Source organism: Python bivittatus, unplaced genomic scaffold, assembly GCF_059951505.1.
Source record: "Python bivittatus isolate LINGU-HERP-01145 unplaced genomic scaffold, Pbiv_v1 ctg000980_np1212, whole genome shotgun sequence".
Classification (NCBI taxonomy): Eukaryota; Metazoa; Chordata; class Lepidosauria; order Squamata; family Pythonidae; genus Python; species Python bivittatus.
The window spans coordinates 58,452,614-58,465,701 of record NW_028277125.1 but is presented as its reverse complement, the minus strand read 5'-3'; the positions used below and the strand labels follow the sequence as shown (position 1 = coordinate 58,465,701).

At 36.4% G+C, this 13,088-nt stretch overlaps 1 protein-coding gene across 5 annotated transcripts in view; it reads right to left on the bottom strand.

Annotated features, from left to right (window-relative positions):
• Positions 1–12,372, bottom strand: part of PLEKHA1 (pleckstrin homology domain containing A1) — a 44,201-nt gene extending 31,829 nt beyond the window's left edge. For 2 of the 5 annotated variants that reach the window (XM_088132144.1, XM_088132145.1), the window contains exons 1-3: positions 12,144–12,371; positions 1,893–2,053; positions 1,144–1,200 (exon numbers count right to left, since the gene is read on the bottom strand). In XM_088132144.1, the coding sequence (XP_087988270.1) occupies positions 1,144–1,200; positions 1,893–2,033 (198 nt within the window). In that variant the 5' untranslated portion in view covers positions 2,034–2,053; positions 12,144–12,371. Of the gene's footprint in view, positions 1–1,143; positions 1,201–1,892; positions 2,054–12,107 lie in introns of all 5 variants that reach the window. The other 3 variants (XM_088132143.1, XM_088132142.1, XM_088132141.1) reach the window with 3 other exon arrangements.
• Positions 12,373–13,088: the final 716 nt, after the last annotated feature.

The window sequence follows — 13,088 nt, the reverse complement described above, 5'->3', positions numbered from 1 at the left end:
CCTTTGGAAAAATAAAGAGAGAAGAATCTGAAGAAGAGAACACCTTGCTGATTGTTAAGCACAGCAGTGGTCTATTATGTTTTGGAGCTACACAGAAGCCAGTGACACAGGAAATATTGTGTAAGTAGAGGGAAGGATGGATTAATCTGAAAATCATTATATCCTAGAACAATGTCCCTGTGTTAGTGAATAAATTTCAGTGGTAAAAGAGCTTTCAAGACAATGATCTGAAACACACCACCAAATTCACAATGAAGTACTTAAAGGAAAGTAACATACAAATGTGGGAATGGCTTTCACAGTCCCCAGACTGTATTTTCTTATTTTGAATCTGTAAACAACTACAAATAAATAGCAAGTACATTTTCAGATTCACAAAAAGATATTGTGTTTGTACTATGTAGAGACTGTGTCAGCTTTTATTCACTTAGGAATTCACTGAAATACAATTCAACCAGTTGTGCAAAAACTTTGTAAATAAGATGACCTAAGAGTATAGTGGTACCTCGGGTTACGAACTTAATTCGTTCTGTGACTCTGGTCGCAGCCCGAATTGGTCCCAACCCGAAGCAAATTTCCCCATAAGGTTCAATGTAATTATCGTTAATCCGTTCTGGCGTGGAGGACAGGAAGGCGGCTATTGCTTGGAGGGAGAGTCCCCCTCCCTACAACCACGTGTCAGGGGCAGAAAATGGCCGCGGACCACATGGCAGGGGCGGAAAAATGGCCGCGGACCACGTGTCAGGGGCGGAAAATGGCCGCCAACCACATGTCAGGGGCAGAAAAATGGCCGCGGACCACGTGTCAGGGGCGGGAAATGGCCACGGACCACGTGTCGGGGCAGAAAAATGGTCGTGTATCCTGTTCGTACCCCGAGGCGGAGTTCACAAACTGAGGCAAAATTTTGCGGCCGGAGCTGGTCATAACCTAAAAAGTTCATTAACAAAAGCGTTCGTAACCTGAGGTTCCACTGTACTTATTTTTTAGCAACACTACTAAAAAAAAAAAAAATGCATCCAGTAACATCACAAACTTCAAATATTAGATAGCAGCAGTTTGTACATATCCTGGCTTAATAGCTGAATAGCTATTGTTAAGCATTATGAGTTTAGAATTTCAATAATCTGAGAAGCATACACACACCTTTGAAATGTAGGTAAGCTTAATGGATCCAACTGGTGGAGATCCAGAGGGAAGGTTCTGTAGTTAAGAATACAACATTGTAGTGTAAAATATACATATATATATACGCACACACACACGTGCATACATGTATACACACATATCAGCCTTTATCATTTCAAACCCAATACTTCAAAATATATTCAACTGTAAAATATGGTTCTAACAAGCTTTGTTTCATTAGTTAAATGCAACTGCACTACTGCATACTATCATATGTTGCAAAATTCTGCAATTAAATTCTCTCTCTTGTATGGCAACCGAAACTGGAGTCTATTGTTAATGTTGCATTTCACTAAATAACCCTCAACTGTCAATTTTTAGCTTATAATCAAATAATATATGAATAATATACATTATCCTATTTCTACACTTGCTGAGGTATTCATTTCCATAACGTAAAAGTAGATTAAGCGATGAGTGATCTTCCAGGTTGTAACTTCTATTATCCCTTGCTGTCTAGGCTGATAGAAATTTCAGATACCCACCCACAGCATAAACACACCCAGGTTTGAAATGATTATCAGCAGAACTATGAAGATAAATTTTCACTATACTGCACAATTCTAAAGTAATATTTAGCACATTCAAAATATGAAATGAAATTATTAAAAATTAATATTTGCAGAACTTGCCTCAAAATTTTTAGATTGCATTAATAAATATAATAGCAATAACAATAAAATTAAAAGATAGTTGAAGTGGTTTACCTGTGGATTATCCATATACCATACCAAATTATCTTCTTTTGTATCCAATATAAAATATCTCCGCAGAAATTTACCACTGTTTTCATTTTCTTCAATATCTAAAAAACCACAAATACGATTTTGACGATCCACATAAGGCATTTCTGAACCTGAACATTACACTGCAAAACAAAAAGGTTGCTTCATTGTAAATATATGAATTGAAACTGCTACATTGTTAGTTTTATTTAATAAATTCAACTTTCAGTAGTTTAATTACAGGAAATGTATTACTTACATAAACCAGCACACATTTTATGTGCATAAAATAAGATTTACAAACAATTGCATTTAGCATTTTTTTTAAAGTATCACACTGAGCTGTATAAAAGGTCAGTAACCAATATACAAAAGTTGTAGGCCAAACATTGCTTTTATACTAGCATTAAAAATCACAGTATTATATTAATTTCACTCAAATGTTAAAACTTAATCATTCTCACATAATTAAAATTGCTTAATTCTGTCCATAGAGCATATAGCAATTAGATACATTGTTGTTTCCATATCTGGTTCCATTAAAAAAATATTCAGACTTTTAAAACTTGAGCAAAAACAAAATAAACAAGTGCAGATCGGAAAAAGGAGAAAGATGCTACCAACTTCTAATTAAATTTATGTTATTCTGTTTGGAGTCCAATGCTAGCAGCTATGAAATAAGCACAATGTTGCTTTAAAATCAACAAGGAGAGCTGAAACCAGTAGCCTATTGTTCCAGAATATTCATAGATCCAGAAACATGCTACAGTATATCCAAATAAAGAAAGACTGTATTAAAGCGGGGTTGGTATGTAACAGTTCTCATAGTACTTTTATGGACTGGAATCCTTTTAGCTATACACAAAACGTAAGCCATTGGGTCCCCGATAAACTGGATAAGATGCTGGTGAGATGCCAGAAACTTTTTCTCCAGATGATTATATAGCCCTCATACTGAACATTACTGAGACAAAATACATGCAGTAGCAAATACTTTGTCCAGATACCCACTAGAATCCTCAGTTCAAATTTTAGAAGAACATATTTACAAAGAAGTAATACATGCCACAAACCTATTCCTGTGTGTGTATGTGTGTATCTATGTCTAGATCTAGATATATCACATCCCAATATTGCTTTTTACTCAGAGCTATCAACAATATTGAATATTATACAAAAATAGTTTACTATTACATACATACAGCATGCCTACCATACTCAACTTATTCTTTACAGAAAGAATGTGCAAAACTATTTGTTTGGTGGCTAATTCATGTTTTGTAGGCTATGAATTTTGTCAGAAAAATAAATATTATTGATGAAAAAAAAATTACAGGAATTCCAGACAGAATGGAAGCTGGAGCTGATGCTTTGAACATAAATGACATTATGTTCTTAGTTACCAGACTATTTTTCTGGATATCTCAAGAGTGCAACAATGGTCAATCTTATACGATCTTCTGTCATTCACTGCTTAAAATACATAATGATCAGATGGAGATATCCTGATGAACTCATATAAGACAATGTCCCATATTTCTAAGGAAAAGTTGGTACTATTTGCAGAGAATAACAACTTTACTCAGATTATAACATGTTCCTACTATCCACAAGCCAACAGAGAAGCAAAAAAGAATAATTCAAATTGCAAAGTGAATTTTAACCCATAAAGATCCATTCTTATCTTTAGTACATTATAAAACAAGTCATATTCATACAGTAAGCTTAGCTATCACAATTTACCATGGATCAACAGATAAAAAACAAAATTCCAATCTTGGATATAAACTTAAATGCTCAATGGCATGATTTCAAGGAAGTCTGGACTTAAAATGCAAAGGTAGCCTACAAAGTCCTTTTTGATCATCGTCAAGGAACTTCATGGAGATACCAAATAGCAGGAAAGAAGTAATGGAAACTTGCATAATTCCATAATTCAAGTACCATGGGGTCAAAAAAACCCTCTCAGTTCTACTCTCTGGTAATGGTCCTGCAGGTAGAAATGGATGCACCTTAACACTGTTCCTTCAATGCCCAATACACTGACCTGTTCCACAATATCCCATGATCAACAGTATCAAATGCTGCTAAGAGTTCTAGATGAATCAACAAGATAGAACTGCTCATGTCTCTCTCCCAAAAGAGGTCACTACTCAGGACAATCAAGAGTAGTTTCCTTGCTGTATTCAGGTCTCAAGACAGACTGAAATTAGTCTAGACAATTCAAGCATACTCATACTAAATGACCATCACCCTCTCCAGGACTTTGCCCAAGAAAGGGTTATTTGCAACTGGATAATTGTTCAAAACTTCCCTTTTTCAAGGCAGTGGAGATAACTCTCTCACATTAAAAGGCCCTTGAGCCTACCACTTAGACCTTCCCTGCTATAGGTGACCAGGCATGATGGCAAAAGCCTAGAATGTGAAAACTGACAATATTTGTTGCACCTACAATGTTCTGGACAGCCCCATGATTGTGCCAGTGATCATGAAATCTTGAGATGGCTTTGACTGGACAGGCTCAGCGCTGACATTGAAATCTCCAAGGACAATTGTCCTGGGATACTTCAAGCCTATCCCAGAGACAACCTCTTCAACTGAGAACTAATTCATAGTGTAACTGCTATCTCCATTCCTGCAATAGCTACAGTGTTCATATATTTGCTTTTATTTGTGTTAACTTTTAGAGCATTAAATTAATTCCAGAGGGTATGTTAGGCAAGTTTTTCTTTCATGCCATTCTGCATGCTTTGCAAGTTCAAAACAGATTCTTCTCTATATCCCATCTGAAATAGAAGCCTTTTGAGTAGGACAAGAGAGGTGAATTTCTCAACTGTTGTTCCCCACATATAAATGACATTATTATTCATTTATATCCCACCTTTATTTTGTCCGACTCATGGTAGATTATGTAAAATTCCTGCCTTCTATTTTCCCTAAGTATGGTTGGCCCACACATGCAAGGGGAGGCGGTGGGGGAAGGTTGTTGGATAATTACTGAAGACAATTTTGTTTCACCCATTCTGCTATTTGGTATTTATTAGTTACAGTACTAGTTTCTCTTTTGATTTTAAATGCCGATTCTATCAGTCTGGGTTTTTTTATATAGTTTTATATTGTTAAATATTATAAATTGTAATGCTTAAATACTGCAAAAGAACCTGACAGTAGTTTACATCAGGAAAGGATATGTCTTTAATAAATAAGCTAAGTAAAAATAAGTAGAAATAAAAAGGGGGGAGGACAACAGGCTAAATTAGTTATCTTGGACTCAAAAAAGGAATACAACAGAAATTAGAAAATGGCAAAACATATTTATTTTAAGGATTTCAGGAAGTTTGGGGTTTTTCATCAGCTATAAAGCATTTTGTAATGCAAACTTTCCAAATTAATTTATAACAATATTATATTGCTATTATTTCTTTTATGCCATTTTATTCTAAGGTTTTATAAAGCTTATTTATTTGCAAGTGAGAGTAGTGTACTTATGGTTAGATATTTTACAATGCATTTTAAAACCTAGCTTACACACACAGTATATTTTATCCTATAATGGAAAAAAATTATCTGCATTTGTGTTTACACCTATATTAACAGTTGTAATATTTTATTGAATCCAACAGTAAATTTTAAAAAATCTAATATTTAATCTAATTTTGGTTTATAGAAGTAGTCTTTGGATATTTTCCCCAATATAGTGATAATGAATACAATTCAAAATATTTACTGAGGAAGAGGCTCGTCTATTTAACAACTATTGAAAAGTTAGTGTATCGCTTGTTCAGAATGAGAACATTTGCCATCTTTTTAGTGTCTGTTAGTAGAATTAGACATCTATGGCATATAGATCAAAATCCATAAACTAAAGTATTTTTGAAATGATCACTCATTCCTGCTATAGTTGGCTGGGAAATTATACTGTATTTATATCCTGTGTTGGAACAAGTTATAACATTTCACCACAATGCCTTGAAGTTGTTGACAGAAACTGATATTTAAGACCAAATTGATATAAAAAGGAATAGCATTCACAAAACCTGAGAGCTAACAAATACTTTGCATGCTCCAACTTTTCTACGATAAAACAAGCATGGACATATTTTCAGTCATTAGATTCTATTGCTTTAATTTGATACTCTTCCTTTACAACCTATGTCACATTTTTGTGTAGATGGATTCCAGAACTGCTTCATCCACTACAAACAATCAACATTCTTTCCTCAAGAGAATAAAAGTAGTTTTAATCTGAATTAACATGAAAAAAATGAAACAAATCTATGAGAGTCCAGACAGCTGCCTGCACTTATTTGTGTGTGCGTGTGCCTGTGCCTTCAAGTCAGTTTTTGACTCCTCCCTGCAGTTTTCTTGGCACGGTTTTTCGGAAGTGGTTTGCCATTGCCTCCTTCCTAGAGCTGAGAGAGTGATTGGGTGTGTGCCTAAGGCAGGACTAGAACCCACGGTCTCCTGGTTTCTAGCCTGATGCCTTAACCACTACCAAACTGGCGCTATTTTTTTAAAAAAAAATTTTTTACCAAGCTTCTATTCCAATGAATGATCTGTAAGTCCTTTGGTCTTAAAAATGTTTTCACTTGGGCTATGTATCGATCCATTGGTAACTAAATTGCCAAGAAAAACGTATTTCTAAAAGGCTAGTCAACCAGATCTCTTTTTAAAAAGGAAAGTAAATCTGCAGCTCTGCTATCAACATAGTCCAGCTTCTGCTGTTTGGCCATTTGCTGAAATCCTAATAGCTCAAATATAATAGCAAAGGACTCAAGAGATCAACACTGCTCTGCTTACTAGGCAAACTGACAAGTCACAAGGGGTGTGTGTGTGTGTGTGTGTGTGTACACACACACACACACACACACACACCTGACATCCTAATATTTTTCCCCTAATAATATACAGACTGTACTTTGCCAAGCTTGTACTTCAATACCTATTACAATATAATTTGGAGACATATAGTGTTTATGTTTTTCATGTGTAAAGCTGTCCTGGAAGTTTATTCACTACTTGTTTTAACCCTGAAAGAAAGTATTTACAAGATCATATTCCATAGGGAAGAAAGATTACAGGGTGCATGTTGGAATGGAACTAATAATACTTATGTACATATGTTGTGGGGAAAGGGTCTGCAAATTAAGTGTTGTGTATGCGTGTGTATTACTAGTTATTATAGACTGATAATAATTTGGGCAACCCAGCAACTGAAGTGGAAATTTGAGAATATAAGAAATTGTGGAATGCTAAGGTAAAGTACAGTAAAGATTCCTTCAAGTCAAGCTCAACTTCCAGTGTTTAGCCTGCAGACCTGGTATTCACTCGTATCCTTCCATCCAAGAATTAACCAGCCCAACCTTGCTTACCTCTTGAGCCCATGTGAATGCTCAATCAGTTCACCTCCCAAAAAAATCTACTGTGCATTTGGATGCAGGATAAAATTACCAAGTAATACTATTGCCTATATTATCTCACTGAAATGTGAGCATAGTCAACTTTTTAGATTCATATCCATGTTTAATTACCTCTACACAGACCTTAGCACACCAGTAGTATTAGATAGGCAGAATATGAGTAGTTTTCCTTTTTTAGAGTCAAAGGATATGCTCTGGTTAAAAAGGGAGTGGTACCTAGTTTTTAAACACGTTTTATGGACACCTTCAGCTTCTTTTCATTTTTATCTACCCTTAAATCCTAATCAAATTTGTTGATACATAGCCATCTACTCTAACATGGCACTCTCCGGATAGTGCTTTCCAGATGTGTTACCACAACTGTCAGAATTCAGTCCCAAAACGTCCTGAGATCAGCATATTGAAGAAGGCTGAGATATTGTCTTAAGGGCCACATTATGCGGTAGCCTCATTTAAACTGAGTAAATTGATTACTGTATTTCCAAATCTTTCTTCAATTGGTCTTTTGGGGGGGGATTTAAATATTATTTGCATATATGTTTGTGTTTTAATAATAGGACAAGGAAAAAAACTTCTGGACACTATGCTTGGAATTTTTTCTGTTTCAAACTAGTCAAGACAAGTTGGAGTGTTCTGATTTCCTAGTCCATTGCCAATGCTTGACTACTTCCATCCTAAAAAGTGATTGGGTAATTTATATCCTATCTTTTCATTCAGCAAGGATGCTCAGTTTATGAACAACATTCAACCAAATAAGCTACCAATAAGACATACCAGAAGATTTAAAACACATAACAGCAAACAAAGCAGAACAAAAAAGAAATTAAAAAGAATATGCATTACAGAAATTCTCACACAGACCACTTCACCTGACTCATAAAAATCTTTAAATGCAGATATTAACCAGATATGTTATAGGCCTTGTCTATTTTCCAAAGTTGTATAAAATATTCAACACCCCAAATATAATTACTCTTTACATGAAAAATCATGTATTTCTTACATTGTTCTCTGTAAAATTAGACACCTACACATTGCTGATGTCACTGAATTTCCCTTAAGGAAGTGCACCTATTTTTAAAGAAACACCATTAGCTTCCTTTCTTTTCTTTTCTTTTTTTAAGTGCTTGTTTAAAAGGAGTTGGGGCAAGAAATGTATGGTGATTCAAAATTTCAAACCCAAATTACCTTAAGATCAATTCATCTTTAAATATGTACTGAATAACTCATTATTCATAGCAGCTCCTTCAGAGAACTGAGTACATGTTTTTATATTTTATATATATATATATATATATATATATATATATATATATATATCCCAAGATCAACATCAAAGCCCTCTGTCCAGAAGAGTGCAGTGCTAGGAACAGCTAAGATACTGCACAGAACCCTCAAACCAGAGGACCCAAGATTGAGGAAGACACAGACCACCCATAGAGGTGGGAGGGGACGTTTTCTTTCTTTCTTTCTTTTTTGGTACATATATACACACATTCAAAGAATTGCATCAATTTAACACATAACTACCACATTTTTGCCCTAGACTGTAATCTATATCTCAGGTAATTTTATTTTCTTAGATTTATGCAGTATAAAGTTCTAAAACAGATGCTCATTCATTAACATTCTAATTTAAGTTCCTATTTGCTGTAACATGAAAACTGAAAAGTAAGTAAAAGAGGTGTCAGTCTATTATCCTAAATAACTGTCACTCAACAATTGTGTAGCAGCATTTTTTAGGCAACTTTTTTTCCTTATACTGTTTTCTTACCAAACAATATGTGTGTGTGTGTATACACACACACACGTATGTATCTTTTTAAATTTATGAATCTGCTTTAATAGAAAACTCTTTCATAGACTTCTACTTTGTTTTTACAGTATATAACATCAGAATGTATAGCTACAGTTGTTACAACATGGCATAAGCCCCTATACCATGAATGCAATGTTAACCAGCCAGATGTTAAATTATTGACAAAAACCAACAATTCAAAACCCAGAAGCTTTCGTGCTAAAATGGTAATGTTTTAGTATCCTGACTAATCTCTAGGTTCATATTAGCATTATTTAATATACTTCCTGCTAAATAGGAGAATGAAACAAAGTATATAATCACAGCCATATAAATTTAAAAATTCATGCGTTCCCAGCATGAGGCATTCTGAAATGTACACTTTTTTTTTTTAAAGAAATTAATCTTTAGTTTGGTCAATGACCAGCCTAAAGTAACATTACTTGATGACAAGTCACAACCATTCCAATGAACAGTCCAGCATATACACTGCAAAAAAATAACTAAAATTTAGAATTATTGACAACTATAAAAACACAGTCTCTTTAAAAAGATTATGAAACCTAGAGTGTAATATTATATAGTATAAAATTATGTGATATATTAATATATAAAACTATGGAAAAATAGGTAACAACCAATATTACTAATTGGAAAGTATAAAATCATATCACTAAATTCTATGTGTAACATTTTAATTAGTATTGATATTAAATTATAATACAGTGCAGTATATACTAGTGTGGTGTAAAGGTTACTATATAAAAAGCATTAGCAGTAAAAACTTTAAGGCTACTGCAGCGCATATACTGAAGTGCAATTTGGACTTTTATTTAATATTAATCTAAGCAGTGTTATTTTTAAAAATATTTTAAACTCCACAACAAATTCATTGCAATCTAAAAATATCCATCCTCTGCAGGAGAAAAGAGTTCCCTTCAATTGGTTACAAACACCAATTACTTGGTCAAAGTTATGTTTATTACAAGCATAGTTATTTTGTAAATATAGAATAGTGAAAATAGCATGAAACAATTTGGTTTTAGGAAACAGTCCATCAAGAATTCAGAAATCTAATAATCTTTTCTTACAGAAGCATCTATAGGGAGTTGTCTGGCTTCTTCCCTGCAAGGGAGGTAGAACTTAAAATTAGTGATAGCAAGGACAGAGTCATCAGCTTGCCACTGAATTAAAGAAATCTAGGCCTAATTGTACTTCTCAACTGATGCTGATGGTTAAAATACTATCTTTGGAAATGGTTGCTTAAAAAGAAAAGCAAATCATGTAAAGAAAAAGTTGCATTCAATTTGGCACCTACATAAAATTCAAGAAATCAGCTTTTATGTTAGTAAATTATACTTAGCTAATGCATAAAGATAAGCCACACCATACTTTATACTCAACTGATGTTTTAAAACGGTTAAATTATACATACTGCAAAATAGGATATTATCACAAAATCTTAAGTCAATTTTTCTACAAAAATGACTACTGATTCTAAAAGCCATCTGTGAATATGGCCACAATTTTAAAAAGACTGTTTCATAATTATGATCTGAACAAAAAACAGTTACGATTTTTTCAATACATTTTTCTTGAAAGTTTAGAAAAAGTATTTTCTTTCAATCAGCCATTTCAGTTGTGAACCAGTAAGTGAATTATTCCATATGCCAATATTGAAATTTGCAGTTGTTCAGAAAAAAATATTTCTCATATTGTATAGAAACATTGTCTACCACAAAACATTGCAATTTATATATATGTATATATAAAGTGTCAAAGTATCCTAGATCATCTCTACATTCCATAAGTATCAATAGTAGTTTTGGCATAGTAACATTACTACCTCAGTCAATAAATACCAGACACAGAAGAAATAAAGTAACTATAATAGGCTTTTTAAGTCATTAAAAAATTATACTCAAATCCAATGTGTCCTTTTTTAGCTGCTCTGAGATCTCAGTTGGTTAACACACATAGAAGTGCACAACTTCTGAAAACTCAAAGAAAAAAGTTGCAAGCATTCATGCCCCCACCCATCCTTTATAGGAACAAAGCATGCAACCACAACTCAAATCACTTTATGATTCAAGTCGGATAAGATCTGAGTCCCTACTAAGTCACACTAAAAACACTGAAGTAAGAAGAATTACTCCTCAACACGATCAGCCCTTGACCACTAAGGAAGCTGCACAACCTTAAATATTTACCAGGTTAATTACACTACGCACTGCAAAATTTCCCTCCCAGGTAAAAAGTCACCAAGAGTCCTAGTGAAAAAAGCAGGCGTTCATTCCAGAGGAAACGAGGCATACTACACGACTAAGCAAGGGCTAGACATGCTTATTAAACAGGTAACCCCAACACCCTTATTCCACTCATTCTTTACCTCCTCCTCGTCTCCCAGCTTGCCTTTCCCAACACCCACCCATCTAATGGCACATACGCTATGCTTTCCGCCCTATCCTGCACCTGAAATCCCAACATGCCCTCCTTCCCCAACTCTGGGGCTTCTCAGCTGCTGCTCCTGCTGCACCACCACCTCCTCCTCCTTTTGAAACAGGGGAAAGGGGGCTGTTTGACAGGCTTAAAAGTGCCTCCAGCCCAGCACCCTGTTTCCCTCAGCGGCCAGCCGAAGGCTCCCAGAAAATGAAGGCGACAGAACCCTCCCCTGCTAATTCTGCTCAGCACCGTGCGCTCAGCGGCAGGCTGCCTCTGAACATGGAGGTTCCATCACGGCTGCTAGGGCTCGGTAAAGCCACCTTTCCCAATTCCTCTCTAAAACAGACGTTACTCCATCTGTGATGAGGCCAATCGTCCATGGAGCTGAACTGACAAGAAAGGGACGAGGGTGGCACGGAGGCTACTGACAAGAGTAGCCTGCCCTGTGGAGCCTCCGGACCCCGAGAGTTAGGCGGCTTCTCGAGCCTTCCCCAACGGGCTCCGCGTCGCCTCTTCCTCCCCAGCCCCGCTTCGGACCTTCCCCCGCTTCCTCCGCTCTTCCACGCCGCGTACCTTCGCCCGCTTCCCTCTCGCACAACCCTCCGCCTCCACCGAGGCGGCGCGATCCTCCGCAGGGCGCAGTAAATGGGCGGGAAGACCTGCTTCGGCCCAGCTGGTCCTCACTCGCGCGGAGCCTCCGGCGCAACCAGACCAGCGACCGCTTCGCCTCTCCTCAGCGCCGTCCCGCCCTCTTTTCCTCACAGCGCTTCGGCTTTGCTCTTCCCTCCTCAAAGGAGAAACTTTATGACATCGCTAAGCTACAAGAACGGCCTCCCAGGACCTATGCGCCTGCGCAGAGCTCTGAACCGCGGCGAACAAGATGGGGTTAAGGCACCAGGACTACAGGTCCCATAAAGGCGCTACGACAGAAACGAGACAGGAAAACTGGCCAGGCTTCCGAGAAGCATCGTGGGGTATGTAGTCTAGAATGTCTCTCTGCGTCGAGCCATTCCTTTGAAGCGTTGCATGCTGGGATTTGTATGCTCCATTTCACAGCCTTCTGAACTAAAGCTGCATGCTTGGACCTGCCATCTGTTCAGACAGGGACTGTTCCCTGTGCTTAGTGACTGAAGGAAAAAATATTTTGATGTTAGAAAAGACACAGAGATCATTATCTGCATGACCCTTTTTTGAGTATGAAACCTACAGAAGTCATGCATAAAAAATAAGGATGCTTTGCAGTAAGCTTTATTGGGATGTTGGATGTTTCAAGGAAGGAAGGAAGGAAGGAAGGATTTTAAAGGAGCACCTCATATTTTCCACCCACTCAAAATTTAGTGCTAACTATAGCATTCAAGTCATGCTCAGTCAAGGCCAGCAATAGAGTAAATGGGCAGGGAATTTCTAGAGAAGATACCATATGAGAGTTGGTAAGGACTGCAGTTGCCTTTAAAATGAAAAACTTACTTAACACTGAAGGGGAGGAATATAATGCAGCTGACAGGAAAGGAAATCTTT